The following is an 18,942-nucleotide window of genomic DNA, read 5'->3' on the forward strand; positions in this document are numbered from 1 at the left end:
ACTCAGTTACACTGAGTTCATTAATTACAACTCAAAAAAACTCAATTTGGGCCCCTAGGGATCACTCTACATGACTCTAGATAGATTTCCAACTCAAATTTCCTAAGACAACTAAGTCAATTTAACTTGGTTAACTATTACATGTAGCCATGAGAATATAATTTCGATTTAATTCCTAATTTAATTCAAGGACAAATTAAATTAGGATTTCTTGTTGCTATTTTTAACACTCCCTCTCAACAAGAAAGGGATTATCTGCTACCCCAATCCTACCTCTATGAAACTCGAATTTGCATCTTGACAAAGCCTTTGTCAAAATATCTGCATCCTGCTCCTCTGTGGGAATGTACTCCAACAACATAATTCTCCTCTGCACACAATCTCGAAGATGATGATACCAGATATCAATATGCTTGGACCGATCATGAAAAACTGGATTCTTAGAGAGTTTGATACAACTCTGATTGTCACAGTAAATCACAGTTGGATCCATCTACTGACCAAACAAACCAACCAGAATCTTCCTCCTCCAGATAGCCTCTTAAGATACTTGACTAGCAGCCATGTACACTACTTCTGCTGAACTGAGTGAAGCTGATCTCTGTTTCTTGCTGTACCAAGAAACAACTGCTGACCCAATATTGAAGATCCCACCTGATGTGCTCTTCCTGTCGGATGGACTCCCTACCCAATCTGCATCGGTGAAGCCTTGAAGCTTCACTCCCTTTGTCCGTCTGTACCAAAGACCATACTGAGTAGTGCCTCTTGTGGAAGAATGAGGGGCACTGGTGTGTGTTAGGATTCTTCATTGCTTGATAACAATTTGTGAAGCACTTTTACAATTATCTTAGCTTGATCTTCTTCTTATTAATAGTGTGTGCGTTTCATCAAACTGCTACCAAAAACATAGAGACAAGAATACAGATGTTGGCTCTCTGCTAGGGCCAAAACCTTTCTCTCTTAGAGAAGAAAACCCTTCAGTAAGTTTCTCTTATTGAAGCTTCTTATTAATCACTGCCAAACCCTAGACCCTTGACTAGGATGTCCTCTAAGCACAAGTCAAGTCCTTCCTCTTTTCTGCACTTGGTTCCTTGACACATAGACTTCTTCCTTCCGACACTTTGCTCTCCAACACTCGTCTTCTTTCTTTGATCTTTTTCTAGAGATATGCCTTGCTTATGTGAGCTTCTTGATACGACATTCTTCTTCTCTTCTTAGAGATGTTCTTTACTTGTGGAGACACCCTTCTCTTGATCCAACGGGATTCTTCTTGAGATATGTCTGCAAACTGATGTGACTGAACAACAACTCTAATTTCCCATATGTGGAAGGTACCCTTAGAGAGTTAGGGTCCTTTTTACCTTCACTAGAGAGAGGGACTTCTTCGCTTGACTTGGGAGGCCTTGTAGGCCTAATATTTAGCCCAAACACTAACGAATTTTGAACTGTGATATTACTGCTGTTATACCTGCAAACATCCTCTTTTACTTTGCACCTGTGACTGTTTCTTTCCCTAGAAATAGTCCTAGAACTTCGCTTTTTCTTCTCCTTCCTTCGCTGCACTAGGAGACCCTTAAACTTGTCCTTTTGTCACTTCTTCTCGGCTTATATACTTTGCTGATTTCAGAGTTGCTTGGTTGACGTTGTGAGGGAGTGGACAACCTCTATATATAGAGGACTGTCCCTCCTTTAGGCCGACTTGAGGCTGACATCATGACTGTAGGCCGACTTGTCTATTTCTTCATCATTTTCATCGTTTAGCTTCCTTTTGGAGGATGTTGCTGCATGGAGAGGACTTGCACTTGTCTTGGAGGTATTCCTTTGACCTTATACAATATTATACATAGTGTAATATGCCCTCTAAGGGTCTTCAACATTTTCTTTTGACTCCTTGACTCACCTATAGCACTTAACATGTGTTAGACCTATTTCAATGAGCAAGAAACTCATTGACATATATTATAAAAATAATATTTCTTTTTTTGAATAAGTACAAATATCAAAAGTACATTATGAAGACCGAACCTATTTACATTTCCTTCAACACCTCTGAGGTATCTCAACACATGTTTCGCTGCCTTCCAATACAACTTGGTTGGCTTAACCATTGCTTGATTAAGCTGGTTAACTGCATAACACATGTCCGGTCGTGTGTTCACCAAATACATGAGTGAACCCACAAGATGTCTATAAATAGTAGTCTCCACTACTTCACCAGAAGCAGCATCCTCCTTCCTCCAGTTACCAGCTAGAGGAGTCTCCATGTGTTTACTGCTCTCTAGGTGGAACTTCTTGAGTATCTCGTTGGCATACTTGCCCTGAGAGACAAATAGTTCCTCATCTCCTTGCCATACTTCCATTCCCAGAAAGTAGTGCATGAGCCCCAGTGCCTTTATTTCAAACTCTCTTGCAAGATCCTATTTGAAAGACTTGATCTGCTTATCATCACTTGTCAGAATCAAATCGTTGACATATAAAACAATAATGAACAATTTACCTTCAACCACAATATGGTAAAGGTTCACATCTGCTTCACTTTTGGTGAAGCCCAACCCGATGAAATAGTTATCGATCCTGGTGTACCAAGCACGGGGTGCTTGTTTCAGTCCATACAACGCTTGCTTGAGTCTGCACACATGCAACTCTCTGTTGAAGGTCTCAAATCCTTCAAGCTGCTCAATATACACCTCTTCCTCAATCATGTCGTTGAGGAATGTTGTCTTTACATCCATCTGATGTATCTTCCATCCCATCTGTGCTGACAGTGCTAGAATGGATTTGATTGATGAGTACCTTGCTATAGGAGCAAAAGTCTCATCGTAATCAATCCCCTCCACCTGAGAAAAACCTCTGGCCACAAACTTGGCCTTGTGTTTCTCCACACTACCATCTGTTGTTTTCTTTACCTTGTAAAGCCATCTGGAACTCACCACTAACTTGTCTGCCGGTCTTGGGACCACATCCCAAACACTGTTCCTGACAATGGAGTCATACTCCTCAACCATGGCATCAACCCAAACTAGTTGCTGCACTGCTTCCTCAAAAGAGGATGGCTCAATCTCTACACATTTGCTCATCAGCGATGTAGCTAGTGTACCTCTCTGGTGACCTCCTCTGCCTGTGCTGTGATGTGGGTGCTCCCACATTCTCTCTAGCATCATGCAATAACCTGTTAGCCTCTTTGGTGCGCTTTCTCCCATCTCTGGAAGACTCTGCATGAGTGGGTGTCTCCACTCCCTGCTCCTATGCATGTGGCTGCTCCACATCATCCTAAGGTTCCTCCTTTGGAGCTAAAAGCTCCTCAACCACATGTAGTTGAAGCTCCCTCTCAAGGGAACATCTCATGGCCTTCTCTTCATCAAATTTTACATCTCTGCGAACCACTGTCATCTTGTTGGTTGTCAGGTACACCCAATAGTTGTGAGGTGTATCAGTGTACCCCACAAATATGGCCAACTCCACTGTTTGCTCAAGCTTTCTTCATGCATCTTTGGTTACATGTAGTAGACTGATGAACCAATAATCCTGAAGTGTGCCACATCTGGTTTCTTCACTGAAAAAGCCTCTTCTGGTGTACTCATCTCGAGAATTCTATGAGGGCTTCTGTTATGCAAATAAACAGCTACATTGCATGCTTAAGCCCACAAGTGTAATGGTAGGCCCTGATCATGCAACATCGCCCGTGCCGCTCCCACAATGCTCTTGTTCTTCCTCTCAGCCACCCCATTCTGTTGTGGGTTATGAGGTGCTATCAACTCCTATTGAATGTCTTTTGATGCATATAAGTTTTTGAACTCATTCGACACATACTCTCCACCATTATCACTCCTGAGAGCTTTAACTTTCTTGCCAATATCTTTCTCGACAAGTGCTTTAAATTCACAAAACTTAGCAAAAGTATGATCTTTCTTCTGCATGAAGAAGATCCAACACTTACGAGAAAAATCATCAACAAATATCACATAATACCTGTGCTTGGCCGTGGATGCTGTCGAGAACGGTCCACACACATCTGAGTGAACTCAATCGAGGATCGCCTGTGCTCGACTGTATTTGTCATGAAAGGAAGCTTTGGTGTACTTTCCCAATGTACACCCTTTGCATGTGTCTACCTGCTCTAGTGTACCCTTGGGAAGACCAGTAGAAATTTGCTGCATGATCTTCAAAGCGCCATGGTGCAAGTGACCCAATCTCCTGTGCCACAACTCATCGATGTCTCAGCTCTGCACCTTCTTTGCTTTAGTGCTCAAGGTAGCACAATCTTCTACCTCCAACTTGTAGAGGTTCTTCACTCGAACCCCTATCCTCTTCACAAGACATGTGACGAAGGAATTCCTTTCCCTTACTAAATATCACATCATAGCCTCTATCCTCCAACATGGCAACAAATACCAAGTTCTTTTTCAAACCAGGAACATACATAACATCTCGCAAAGTGAGGGGAGAACCTGACTCCCTCTGAAAGGTAACTATACCAATGTGGTAGCGCTATACTTCCCATCACCACCCATCTCGATATGCATCTAGAGATCTTCTCCTCCAAGTTATTGAAGAGCTCTTTGTTACTGGTCATGTGGAAAGAAGCTCCACTGTCCAGGTACCACACACTACCCATCATCGATGACACCATACAAGCAATGAGGGTAAAGTCCAGTTCGAACTGTGAAGCAAGAGCTTCACCTGCCGCTCCTCCTGAGGGCTTCTTACCAACCTTCTTGAGCAGACACTTTGTGGCAAAGTGTCCCAACTCGTGACAGTGAAAGCATTTGACTTTCGACATGTCCTTCTTGCCGCCCTGACAAGAATCTGATCTGGAATGGGATGACTTCCCCTTCCCTTTCTTTGCCTTACTCGCTAAGGCACAATTCTCCTCATCATCATGCTTTGATGAGGATCCATCTCTGGTGTTCCGCCGAATCTCTTCTTGTACCAAGTTGGACCACAACTGCTCCCACTCTAGTAGCTTCTCCCTCCCATTAACTGAGTCTTGGTAATTGTGCCAGCTCTTGGGAAGTCCTAGAAGTGCTAGGCTCACCAGATCGTCTTCAGCAATAGTAATCCCAACACTTCCAAGCTCATCCCGACATTGGGTGAACTTGGTCAAGTACTTCAGAATTGAGTCGCCCTTCTCCATCTTGATCTTTTTGAGTTTGTCCTTTAGTGCCAACTTCCTATGGTCACTACTATTTTGAAACAGGTCCGTCAATGCCTTCCACATTGCAAATGGAGTTTCCTTACCATGGAGATTCGAGACAATGTGATCTCGAACTCCTTCTAGGATAATCCTTCTCGCTTTTGCCACACACTTCGCTAGATCTTTAGCATCAGATGTTGGAGGCTTTGGAATATCATGATCTATGAATTCCTTGAGCCCGTTGTCTTCCAACACTGCCTCCATCCTGTCCTTCCAAGCTATGTAATTCGAGTTGCCCTCTAAGGCATACTCAAGTCTCAAACCGTAGAATGACATATTGCTGACTCTGAAGTATGAACTTGCAAATTCGATTTCACTTGCACAACAAACTCGAATTCTCCTCTTCTATATTGTCTTCAACTCTAATACCATGTAGATTTTTACTTGTAGATTCAACAACTTATGTGATATGCTAAAACACAAGACAAGAATCTACTCTACTCTTCAGCGGAAACCAAAATTGATCAATGAAAACAATAAGCAGAAAAGGAAGAATATCAATCGCACATAACACAATATTTTTTGGGGGAAAGCAACTGCTCAAAATCACGACTATCTATATTGCATTAACCAGAAGATCTGAGAAGAACAATGCTTGTTTAACTCGAACAATCTCCGCACAAGTACAATCTATGTCTCTGCTTCACAAACTAGCTCAAACCAACACTTAGCCAATTTTCCAACACTTGGCAACAAGAAATCCTACTAGTTCTCCTACTAGACCTCCTATTAGTTCCTCCAACTATTTGAGGTAGTTTAACTAACTTTAACTCAGTTAGGTTGAGTTAATTAATTACAACTCGAAAGAACTCAACCTGGGCCCCTAAAATTTAGGGATCACTCTACATGACTTTAAATAGACTTCCAACTCGATTTTCCTAAGCCAACTAATTCAAATTAACTTAGTTAACTATTACAAGTAGCTACGAGAATAGAATTTCGATTTAATTCCAAATCTAATTCAAGGACAAATTAAATTAGGATTTATTGTTGCTATTTTTAACACTTGAAACCAAATTGTCAGTAAAAGAGATCCCACGGGACTAGAATCCAAGGTTAATTCCTAGAAGGGGTCTAGGGGACAGAAGCACAGATCTAGCCCATTCTTTCCGCCAAATCTCCCCATTAATCCATGCCCAGAAGTGTCCATGATAAGCAAACTACAATACTCAATTTCAAATCACAAGGCATGCATTTAGATTCGGGAGGCCCACCTTCAAACATGCGATTATGGCAGATGGACGAGGGACCACATGGCTGGCTCAGGTGGTGGAGAAAATGGCACAATGAGCTAGTTGATGGGTGCAAAGGGCTGCTGGCTAAGGACCATATTGGAGAAATTTTTTCTCCTAGGGATATTACCCACAAAATGGTGGGTAATAGGCAACACTATTTGAACTAGGAGCTTGTCACCAATAACCTTCTTTAAGAATGAAACATGGAAAATTGGGTTTACTTGGGAAGATGCAGGCAGCTCCAATTTGTATGCCATAGTACCAATCTTTTGCAACACCTTGTAAGGACCATAGTACTTGGGTGATAATTTATTATCCTTCTTAGCTTGCTTGAGGGACATTTGTTTGTATTGTTGTAGCCGTAAAAATACCTAGTCGCCTACATCAAAACTTCTTTCACTGCGATGTTGATTTGCCTGTTGTTTCATTTGATTCTGCGCCAAAGTGAGGTTATCATTTAAGAGTTGGAGAACTTGTTGTTGATGCTCGATGTGATCTTCCACTGCTTGAACCTTAGAATTTTCTCTTAAAGATGATGTGATGGATGGTGGATGATATCCATAAAGTGCCATAAATGGGGTCGTTTTTGTTGCAGTATGGAAGGAAGTGTTACAACACCATTTAGCTAGAGGTAACCACTTGATCCATTGTGTTTGTTTATCAGATACAAAGAAACGAAAATATCCTTCCAAACATTTGTTCACTATCTCAGTTTGCTCGTCAAATTGAGGATGATAAAATGAACTATGAGCTAATGAGTACTAAGACAGGAAAATAATTCCGTCCAAAATTTTCCATTGAAAATGGGATCTCTATCACTTACAATAATCTTTGGGTTTCCATGTAGCTTCTGAATGGTTTCCATAAATGCAATAGCAACTGTATTGGCTTTAAAAGGATGAGATAATGCACAAAAGTGTACATACTTGGTAAGTCTATCAACTACTACCATGATGACACTCTTTCCTTCGGACTTGGGTAAACCTGTGATAAAATCCATTGGGACCTCCTCCCCACGCTGACTTGGAATGGATAAAGGTTGTAACAGACCCGAGGTCTTAATTGTCTCAACTTATTTTGTTGGCAAACCAAACATTCTGCCACAAACTTCTGAATATTAGATTTAAGGCCATCCCAAAAAAAATTCCTTCTTGACCATGTGGTAAGTTTTTAAAAATCTTAAGTGCCCTCCTAAGGGGAGGTGTACAATTCCAATTAGATCTTTTGTTTGAGTTGAGAATTCTTACAAAGATATAAGCGATCTTTGTCAATGTTGCGAATATCGCTATTGGGAGTAAATCAGCGAGGGGAAAAAATCGTAAAAATTGGCAAAAAATCGGCCCAAAAAAAAATAAAATTCAAGATTTTTTTCCCAAGAAATCGCGATTTTTTGAAAAAATCATTGAATTAATCGCGCGATGTTATTGGGAAAATGAAAAAATCGCGATTTTTTGATGTTATCATGATAAAATCACGATTTTCGCAACACTGATCTTTGTACCATAATGAATCATTTTTCCAGCGAAATGTATCAGATGTATTGGGATCTTGCTGCAACTTTTGAATGAGTGTCCACACCTCTTAGTCATTCTTCCATTCATCTCTTTCTTTTGTTATCCAATCAGGTTGGATAATAGAAATGGCTCAAAACAATGCTTCCACATCCTCATCTTTTCTTGAGAGAGCATCTGCAACAACATTTTGTTTCCCTTTTTTGTAGATGATTTTAAAGTCATAACCCAACATCTTTGTGACCCATTTTTGCTGCTCTTCTGAAGATAATTTTTGTTCCAAAAAGTATTTAAGACTATCATGATCTGTTTTTACTTTGAAGTGTTTTCCCATTAGGTAAGGCCACCATTGCTTTAGTGCATGTAGTATTGCCAACGTTTCCTTCTCATAAATATGTTTGTGTAAATACTTTCCTTTGATTGGATGACTTTCAAAAGCAACGGGTCTTCCTGCTTGCATTAAAACAACACAAATTCCATTTCCTGAGGCATCACATTCCACAGTAAAGGTTTTTGTGAAGTTTGGTGTAGCTAAGAACGATGCTTGGCACATTGCCTCTTTAAGATGTTCAAAGGCCTTAGTTGCTTCTGGAGTCCAAGAAAATGCATCTTTCTTCAGTAATGTTGTTAGAGGTGTTGCTATTCTCCCATAATTCTCAACAAACTTGCAATAATATCCTGTCAACCTGAGAAATCCTCGAAGATGCTTTATGGTTGTGGGGATTTTCTAGTCCTTGATGGCTTTAATTTTGTTAGGGTCTACCTTAACACCCTCATGAGATACAATATGACTCAAATATTCTGTTGATTTGGGGTAGCATCGGATGTGCTCTAGCCATGAAAATTGGTGGAGAGGCTAAAGCACATGAGATCTCCAAGACCTAGAAATGGTTTGGGGAAATTCCACCCGATTAGAGAGATATTAAAATAATTAATATTTTTAATGGGTTCTTAAGTCTAAACTTAGGAAAATTAAAATATTAATGGATATTAATCAATGTTCCACCAAGACTCCAGGACGAGGAGACGCAGGTGCGGGGAGACGCACAAAGGGGATGTGTGAGAGTACCCTCAAATTTTAGGGAAATTTAGGGGGGATGGGGGAACGTCGGGGTATATAATTTTTTTCCCTTTTAATATATATATATATATATATATATATATATATATATATATATCAAATTCACATTGTATAATGAAAGCATAAATACAATAATACATACATATTTGAATTAAATAATGAAATACATTGATCCATACTCTTCATCCTTACTAATACATACATGATTCATCCATAGACCACGAGATTCAATAATGAAATACTCTGATCCATATTCATTATTCATTATTCACCATTCTAGAATCTACATTGATTTAAAAATTAAATTCATCATTCTAGATTCTAAATTGATTTAAAATTTAAATTCATCATTCATCATCCTAGAATATAATTAGCACCAAGAAAAATAGACTTAATAGATACGGAAATCTAAAGTCTGTAATAGTAAATTGATATAGCTAAAACTCAAAAATAGTGGAGTGATGAGTCTAAAAGTCACTCTAAAATACACAAAGGGCTTGGTGCTCTTGATTAAATACTAATTCCATACCCTTGTACATGACAAAATGCAATGGAAACATTGCAATCCATCGAATCCTAAATTCTTGAAAAACTGTTAAGTCTGCTGGATTTTGAGTAAGATCTAAAATTCTACTTTCTCCATATGAAATCCAATGAGGTCGAAACCACTTTCAAACATCCTGAGTCGTTTCATGGTAATGTTGAAAATTTAAGTAAAAGGATGAAATTGAAAGATAAAGGAGAATGCCACTTTTACTTTAAGAATTTAACATTACCATGAATTGCATAGCATTAGTAGGGAAATATGGTCAAATACTATGTTTTCCATGTCATAATCATTGTTTACAAGCAAATTTAAGGGGGATGCATAACCCATTTTGAGGGGGGACACCTAAACATCCCCCCTTTGGGGAGTCGCGTCCCCCACACTGGGGAAACGTCCCCCCTTGCATCTCCCCACGTCTCCCCAAAAGGGGGACGTGGGGAAACGTTTCCCCAGACGTCCCCCCGTCCCAGGTGTGTGGGGTGTGCGCACTCGACCCTGGGGGACGCGTCCCTGTGGAACACTGATATTAATATAAATCTGGGTTAGAAGGTTCTAAATGACATGTATCAAGCCAAATCTAATCTTAGCCGTTGATTAGAGATTTAATCTCGGGCATTGAAGACTCAACAGAAAAAGTATAAGAGGAGGCTTGAGGGTCAGTTGGAGATACACCAAGATTGATTAGTTAGTTCCATTTTCTAAAGCGGGGTTTGCTGAGAGAAATCGAACTAGTGATCAGAGTTGCAGTGAGGGGCAGTGAGTGCATAGCAGAGAGGCAGAGATAGTGTCGAAGGGTTAGCGCTGACGCAGAGGAGGCTACGCAGAGTCAACAGGAGCCACGCAGAGGACCAGAGGGATTGCATATAGGCTACCAGGACCTGCGTGAGTGACGCAGAGGGCCATAGAGCCAGCACAAAACATTAGAAGGCTGACGCCGAGGCCAGGAGGGCTGACGCAGAGCCTCAAAGAGGCGTTGGAGAGATTTTTGTGGAGCAAACTTGCCAAATATCTGCTTCCAAAGAGAGGTATTATTGCCAAATTGATTTATCTGCCGGGTGAGCCTGTTTGGCACCCAATTGTACTCAAGAAAGCTGCTTAATAATAAAACCCTTAGAACTACTGCACCGGTTTTCCCAAGTTGGGTTTTTCCGGGGATAATTGTCCAAAAATAACAGTGTCCCTTGTGTGTTTGTCTATTCTTTCAGTTGATGATTTGTAGATGGTTGAGATTGTACTTGTGTTTATTTTTAGTATTTATATGGTTAAATAACTTGTTAAGTAATTAAACAAGAAGGTGAAATAAACCAAATAGGGTAGGAAGAATTTCTAACGGGTTAGACTTAGAAATTTCAACATATTCCACCTCCTGTACTCCAAAGAAACATTTGGAGGTTTTTGCATAAAATTGTTTCTCCTCAAACAGTTTTAACACCCTGTCAACATGTTGAACATGATCTTTCCAAGACTTGTAGATTAATATATCATCAATAAATACTAACACAAATTTTCTAAGGAAGGATTTGAAAATGGAATTCATCAAACCTTGAAACGTGGAAGGTGCATTAGTAAGGCCGAAAGGCATGATCAAAAAATCATAATGACCCTCGTGAGTTCTGAATGCTATTTTTGGAATGTCTTCAGTCTTCCTTCTAATTTGATGATATCCTGAATAAAGATCCAACTTGGTGAAGTAAATTGCTCCATGTAATTCATCCAATAATTCATCAATGACAAGAACAAGAAATTTATCTTTAATTGTGAGCTTGTTGAGCTCCCTATAATTCAGACACATATGCCATGATCCATCCTTCTTGTGCACCAATACTACTTGAGCAAAGAAAAAACTTTGACTAGGCTGAATTATACAGGCCTCTAGCATTTTTGCAACCATACATTCAATGTCACTCTTTTGGGCATAGGGATATCTGTAAGGCCTGATGTTTGGAGGAACACTCCCTGGAATAAAATGAATGGCATGATCATGATCACGAATAGGTGGGAGGCCTTTGGGAGTCTCAAATACCTTGGAATGATTGTCCAATACTTTTTGGAAATCTAGAGAAATAGATGATTTTAATGTTTGAACCTCTAGTGAACATAATTATGAAATTACGCCCCGTTGTTCTTTCTTCAAAAACTTTTTCATGCCATTAGAGTTGATTATCTTTTTCGATTTTCTTGTGATACACCTTAATTCAACTTCCTTTCCTTCCCAAAAAAAAATCAAGAAAAGTTCTTGAAAATTAAAAGCTATCTTCCCCAAAGATTGTAACCATTGGACTCCTAGTACAATATCAACACCACCCATTAGAATAGAAAGCATTGGAATATTCAACACATATTCCCCTATGGTTAGTTTGATATTATGGCACTTTCCAGAGCAATTTATAGTTCCTTCATTTGCAACCATCTGTAACGGCCCATCTAAACTTATCCACTATATAAAGTTTCAAACTTTATAATAAAAACAAATGTGATGAATTTTAAATAATAAAGTTATTTAAAGTTTTATAAATATAATTTTTGTAAACTTTATAAAATATAATTCTAAACTTTATAAAATATATATAAATATTAAACTTTACAATATATATATATATATATATTAATTTTATAAAATATAATTATAAACTTTATAAAATATATATATATATTAAACCTTACAATATATAAAGTAACTTTATAAAATATAAATTATAAGTTAAACGTTGTGAGGTATAAGTGACCTTTATAAAAGTTAATAATATAACAATAAAGACCCTCATGTACGGGGACGTTTAATTCCAGGATAAACTTCAGAGTGCTTTGACAGCAGGGAGAGAGACTCAGAGCGTGGAAGGCGTGTCGGGACAGGGGAAGGCGGTGGTTGCATGCTGGAGAGCGGCCACCGCCAGGCCCGGGGTTAAAACCGAATTTGTGAACCGAGATCAGAAAAAAAATGGAGCAGTAAAACCAGAGGAGGTGGAGCAGAATTTAGCAGTGACAGAGATTTACTATTGGATGAGCTTTAATCCGACTGAGGTTCTGGGCACGGGGGACAGTGGGCTTCTGTGAGAAGCTTGCTGGATTGAGCAGCCAACCTCTGCTCAATCAGGTTGGGTGGAATTGGTCTCCCTGGGTAATTGGAGCAGTAATTGGAGCAAACAGCAGCAGAACAAAACAACAACAGTATCGACAGCTTCACAGGATCAGCTAGCAGTTCAGGTAAGTGCAAAAATTAAGTTTTTAAGCTTACTGTTTTCCAGTTTATGAATATTTACATGTTTTCTGTTTTCCAATTTGCGGGTATTACATATGGTATCAGAGGGTCGTTCAAACCCTGCGACCTCACAGGCCCTACTATCTCAATTCCTCCTCTTTTGGCATACGCATCGGCCCAATTAATGAATCTGAAAGAAATTTGTGGCAGTACTTTGTTATAAAAGTTCTGTGGATACAATATTCCTAGTTTAATCGCGTGATATTTCTGGAGAGCAATTATTCATTCCGGCAGTCCAGGCAGTAAGATCGACGAATTTCCCTTAGGAACCGCGAGATTGTTCTGCCGTAATATATGCAATCCTTCATCCATGCGTGTTCGGCGGACTGGGGTAAATGAAATTCATTGGGATTACATTAATTGGCACATAAATTTGAAATTTTGATAGGCTTATTTAAGGGGGGGCAAATACGTTCAACGTCGATTCCCCAAATCGAGCATTTGCGTTGTGGAGTCGGCTGGCATCTGCATATATTCACGATGCAATAACTGAAAATTCACAGGTGAGTAAATTCACAGGTGAGTAAACCACACTCGTTGAATTCACAGGTGAGTAAATTCTAAGCCCAATTGTGTTACGGCGTTATCCTCAATCACGAGCTTGATGGCCTTTTTCGATATAAAAAAAAAATATGGCAACAAAGCTTGTTCAAAGATTACAATAGCAGCTAAGAATAGTTGTGAAAGTCGCATTCCCAGAGTATAGCATGGGCGATACAGTTTCCGCAAGAATTCGAGTGAAGTTCATGGAAGCTCTCGTAGCAGTACTCAGTTTAGTTGTTTTTAAATTGTTAGACGTGTTAGATTTTATACTTTGTACTGTGTACAGATTGACCGATTATCTACTGGAGAAACATTGGAGTCCATGCTATTGCTCACACCCATTCATCAACTCCGTAAACTCAGAAAATGTATCTGAAACTCTGTATTATAGGAAGAATACTGTAAGGGACTTGGTCTGCTGGGTGAAGAATCTTACTAAATATTTGGGCAAAGGAAAGTCTGGGCGGAATTCAATGCAAGCCGTGAGTTCTGTAATGGAGAATCCGAGTGTTAGAGTTAGAAAAGCGGGAAGATGGTCTGATTGTTGTTGCCAGAGATGTGCTTCGTGGAGTTCGTCAGACAAAGGCAAACTGTACGTTTTCTTGGCGGGACAAGGTATGTATATGCATTTCATTTTTTATGAATGTTGGTTGTATATACATTGTGTATCCATCCCCTGGGTATGGGAACCTCGCTATCCATGGAAATATATGTCTATATGTGTTTACAGTTTTTACGAGTGGGCATAGCAGTTTCCAGCTTGGATTACGCACAATGAACATTGTTTAGTATACTTCTTTTTTTGTAAGTATTGGGTATGGCCATAGAAACCTTCTGAGCTGTGTACCACGGTTTGGCTACTTTAAAGCCTATTTTCTTAAAAATAAATTCATTTTTTTTAAAACCCATTTTATGGTGGAAACAAGTTGGGCTTCGCTACTGCCAGATTTTTATGATGTAGTCTAAACGTTAGACTTTTTTCGCTTTTTCCGGGCAACTATTCCGGTTAATTTTGGCTGCGGGGAATTTTTGGAATATTAAGTTTAAGTGGGTTCATGTGGATTCTTGTGGGATCTCACGTTTCGAGATTAACGCTTCTCTATTTTCTTTGATTACTCCCTGCTGTCAACGGTTCATCGTGTTGAATGCATTATATGATTAATGTGCTATGGCGTTTGCTATGTTTGATGAAGCTGGAAAAAGGGGCTTCCTCTTGATTCTCTGTGGCCGCATCTTCTGTTGTCGTATCTTTAATTATCTTCATTGGATGTTTCTGGGGAACCTTTTCCTTGTGTTTTTTATGCCTACTTATGACACTGATATTGAGCTAGGGCCTCAGTCGTTTTAAGGTTTTCCTAGCTGTTGTTTTCTTCTTTCTTTATTGTCATTTATATCTCTTGTATGTCAATAACATTTTAGCTCTATGAGTGTTTTAGACACTCCCACTGTCTAGTGATTTTAATCTGTAGTCCCATTGATCTATAATTTGGTTATTTGTGAACATTAATAAAAATATATTATTTCTATAAAGTTATAAATTCTCAACTTCTAGTGTTTAGCCTATGCTATCACTGTTGTTCTTGATCTAGGACCACTTTTGTACTTGCTAGGACCTTCAACTAAGTAAACAAACTGGTAAAAGAGACTCAGGTATTTCATGTCAATATAACTTCAGATATTTGCTAAAGCTGGTTATTAGCTGCTTTATAACTGGCTATACGTTTAGTTCAATGGAAGGTCATTTTGCATGGGCTCTTATCCGGTTATAACAATATATTTAATAACAACCATAAGCATGATAAATTTTCTGAAGTGCTTTCGTATTCTTTTAATGGCCATGTTGCACTGGCTGTTACATTTGAACATACTAAAGATAGGTTAAGCAAGATAGCTTACAACAGTAACAAATTATCTTAAAGAACGTCAATATGTACCTTGACAAAAATGTGGAAAACTAATAAAATTTGGCTGAATTTATCCTTCATAATTGCCTTATGCTTAAACAGAATAATGGGAAACAGAGAAAGTGTAGAGGTTCATTCAAAAGTTATCTTAAATTGCATGCATGAAATGGTTCCAGGGAAGTCATTGGCATTATGTGCTTTTAATAGAGCTTCTGTATGCCAAATCCAGACTCATATTTGCAATTTGTGTTTTCTTCTTCTTTCTTAATATTGAAAGTAAACAATTATTATTATTACATAATGTAATAATGATGCTTTAGATTTTAATGTAAATACTGATTTTATTTTACATAGGCCTTTTAAGGATGTTAAATCCGTGGGGAACCATGGCATAGACCAGAAGTTAGAACATAATGGAACAGTACAGTGAACCGCATAATACTAAATGGTCCAATGGGTTTTGAAAGCCATGGCACATCTCAATGATCTTACTAATAAGGATCGTTGGAGGCTACAGAGGGGTTACACTCAAGCATCTGTCAAATACTTATAACAGAAGATGAACCTGAATGAATTTATTAGTAACTTAAGTTTTTCTACAATTGATTCTCTCACTATTTTCTATGTATAAAGGACAATATATTTAGAATGAAAAGCGGCTAGTTTGCTTCCTATCAAATTGTGCCAAGGAGCCTAAAGCCTGGTAATTTTCTCAATCACCCAGAGCTTGTTTCATTTCATTCCTTATTTCTTGAATTTTTTCTCCTTATTTCTCCACTGGCCAACCCCCAGAATGTGACTGAGTTGAGAGAACTTTATAAAATATTAGTTCATACTCTGAAACTGCGGATTACCTGGTTGATCCTGCCAGTAGTCCTATTCATGTTTCATTCAATTAAATTTGACGGTACTAAGACTGGATAAAATTGGATTTAGCAAGAAGAAATAAACTGATACAATTATATATATGCTCTAATCCCTTAAGGGTACAAACACTAATGGAATAACCCTTTGGTGCGTGACACTTGAATAAATTGGGTTACATTTTCTTGATGACAAATATAATTCATCTTATAGTATGTCAATAGCATGGTCATAAAATATTCGTAGTTACAACTTGCATGCATCTAGATGGTACTATGAAATGGGTCTTAGGTTGAATGACATTTAGCTCAGTATATATATGTATCAACCTATTCAAATGGGATGATAAGTATGACTTGTGTTATGGGCTAAAAATGATCAGGGATGAAGGTACGATCTCAAGGTTCTGGTTCTGTTATCTGTTTGACAGACAGATTTTTTTCACACATATAAATCTGCTCTTGAGTCTTAAAGTATGCTGTCAGAAGGTTCAACTTGCAGTTTTATAGCTTCAAACTCTAGTCTAGGATTTAGGTATGAAAACAGTGTATCTAGACTTCTAGTTCTGAGGGCAGATCTGGAATAGGGTGAACTTCTGTGATTCCAGATTTGTAAAGAAGAAATAAAGTGAGTCTCCTGGGACTGTTAAGTACATCAGTGTTGAATGTGAATAAAAGGATTTCGTTACTTTAGAATTATAAATGTGTATGAATCCTCTATAAATCCTATTACAGTCAAAAAGCGTTTTGCATCAACCATTAAAGTATCGAAATCATAAACCAGGACATGTCTATGGTAAAAATCTAAAGGTTAATCTAAAATGGAAACAAAACAACCCTTATTTTATGGATTTAACCCATATCCAAGTAATATATTCGGGATATAGATATATATGACCCCCTTAAAAGTAATAGTCAGATTGAGGTATGACATGTGTGTTACCGATGTGCATTGTAAACGAGACATCTAACATTTTCATTTTGTAGATGTTATTAGGTAAATAAACCTTAGATGTCTTACCTTTGGAGCTAATAACCTTACTTCTGCATTATTCATATTAGGATAGAATACCCTGCATTAGGACAAGGAGGTCGCGAGACCACCCTCCTTGACCTCGGTACCAGTAAGATCCGCCTAGCGGGTATAAATAGCAAAACTATACCCGTTTAGGAATGTGATGTTGCAAAAGAAAATTGTGTGTTAAAATTCGGTTATCCACCTCAAAATTTGACGGAATTTTATTATGTGTGTTCAGGAACCATTGCAATGGTAAGGAAGTATGAGCGACGACGACGTGACCCGGCAGCATCATCACCATTAATGCCGCCACCGTCGCCATCATCATCCCCATCACCTTCATCACCACCAAGACCACCGTCAACATCAAACGCTCCAGCGCCAGAGTTGACTGTGATAATGAACTCTTTGGAAGCCTTATTGGAGACATTAAAGGAATCAGCTAAGGCTAAAACCAAAGAGGAAATTCAGCATGTAGCCACCAGTTCAGCGGAACCAAATAATTTGGAGCCCAGAAGATCAAGAGAAGACATCTCTAGAGAGCTTCAGAAAATTAGACTCCCAGAATTTTCAGGAGGTCGAGCAGGTGAACACGCTGAAGCATGGTTGGAAGGAATGAACCGATGCTTTAGGTTAAGAGAATATTTGCCTTCGGCAAAAACAAAAATTGCCGTGTTTCAATTAAAGGAGAGTGCCTTAATTTGGTGGGGAAATCTGGAGAAGCAGCTGCACCTTACATCGGATAATGTCCCTTGGGAGCTATTTGAGGGAAGGTTCCGCGCAAAGTATTTACCTCCATACTTTCAACAACAGCAAGCGAGAGCCTTTCATACATTAATTCAGGGAAATAAAACGGTGGAAGAGTACGAAATAAGGTTTATGGAGCTGGTAAAATACATTCACTACTTAGATTCTGATGAACGTCAAGCTGAACGCTTCATATTTGGGTTAAATCCTCGCATTAGAGCCCTGGTAAGCATGTGGAAACCGTCATCAGTAGCCGAGGCGGTTGAGTGTGGTCGTTATGCAGAAGAGCACCTTGGAATCAGAAATGAGATAGGGCTAGCAGAACCTTTACAATCAGGATTTCCTGGAAAGACTCCTCGAAACTTTATCAACGGAGGTAGCTCAAGGCCACCTTACGATAACGGGTCTACCTCTAGAAATATTGTAACAAGAGCTCCCATGGCAGTAAACACTATAGCCTCGGAACCATCGAACGCTAGGTCATGGCTATCTCAAGGGACTACCAGCAGAGGTAGAAATTCGAGAGAAATCAGCATGAGAGGACGAAGCTTGTTCTCTAGAAATTCACGTCCTGAGTCAAGAGGATCAATGCTGCTAAATTGTTGGGGATGTGGGGGACCGCATTTTCAACGGGATTGCCCTGAAGCTTCGTCGAATATGTCGCGTTGGACTGGAGAGGGACCAATACCAAGAAATCAAGATAATCATAGAATTCATGCAGTAATCAGCAACGACCAAGCAGCGCATCAACCTACTATAGCGGGATCTTCAGGTATGGATCAAGGGAATCGTAACGGTCGAACCGTTACGTATACTGGAACGTAGAGTTCGACAGCTGAGGAACCGCCTGGTGGACCAAGTTAAGGTCCAATGGGACAAGTATAGCCCTGGATCAACGACTTGGGAAGATACAGAGGACATATGCTAGAGATACCTTAATTTATGTCCATTTTGAAGAACCTTACACTATGTTTAGTATATATTTACTTCACTACAATCAGAGACTCAAAAGCATTTTGAATGATTATGGATAAACATGA

The 18,942-nt window shown here is 39.1% G+C and overlaps 1 protein-coding gene across 2 annotated transcripts in view; it reads left to right on the forward strand.

Annotated features, from left to right (window-relative positions):
• The window catches only part of LOC149243957 (uncharacterized), a 222,316-nt gene that overhangs the window by 166,368 nt on the left and 37,006 nt on the right, over positions 1–18,942 (forward strand). Inside the window, exon 1 of one of the 2 annotated variants that reach the window (XM_089374682.1) lies at positions 13,436–13,985. The exons of the other annotated variant lie outside the window; for it this stretch is intronic. Within the exon in view, the coding sequence (XP_089230808.1) occupies positions 13,927–13,985 (59 nt within the window). The 5' untranslated portion in view covers positions 13,436–13,926. Of the gene's footprint in view, positions 1–13,435; positions 13,986–18,942 lie in introns of those variants that run through there. 2 annotated transcript variants of the gene reach the window in all.

The sequence above is a fragment of the Pinus tabuliformis genome, chromosome 8 (genome assembly GCF_031772625.1).
Source record: "Pinus tabuliformis cultivar Carrire ecotype Pingquan chromosome 8, CPIR1, whole genome shotgun sequence".
In the NCBI taxonomy this organism is placed as follows: Eukaryota; Viridiplantae; Streptophyta; class Pinopsida; order Pinales; family Pinaceae; genus Pinus; species Pinus tabuliformis.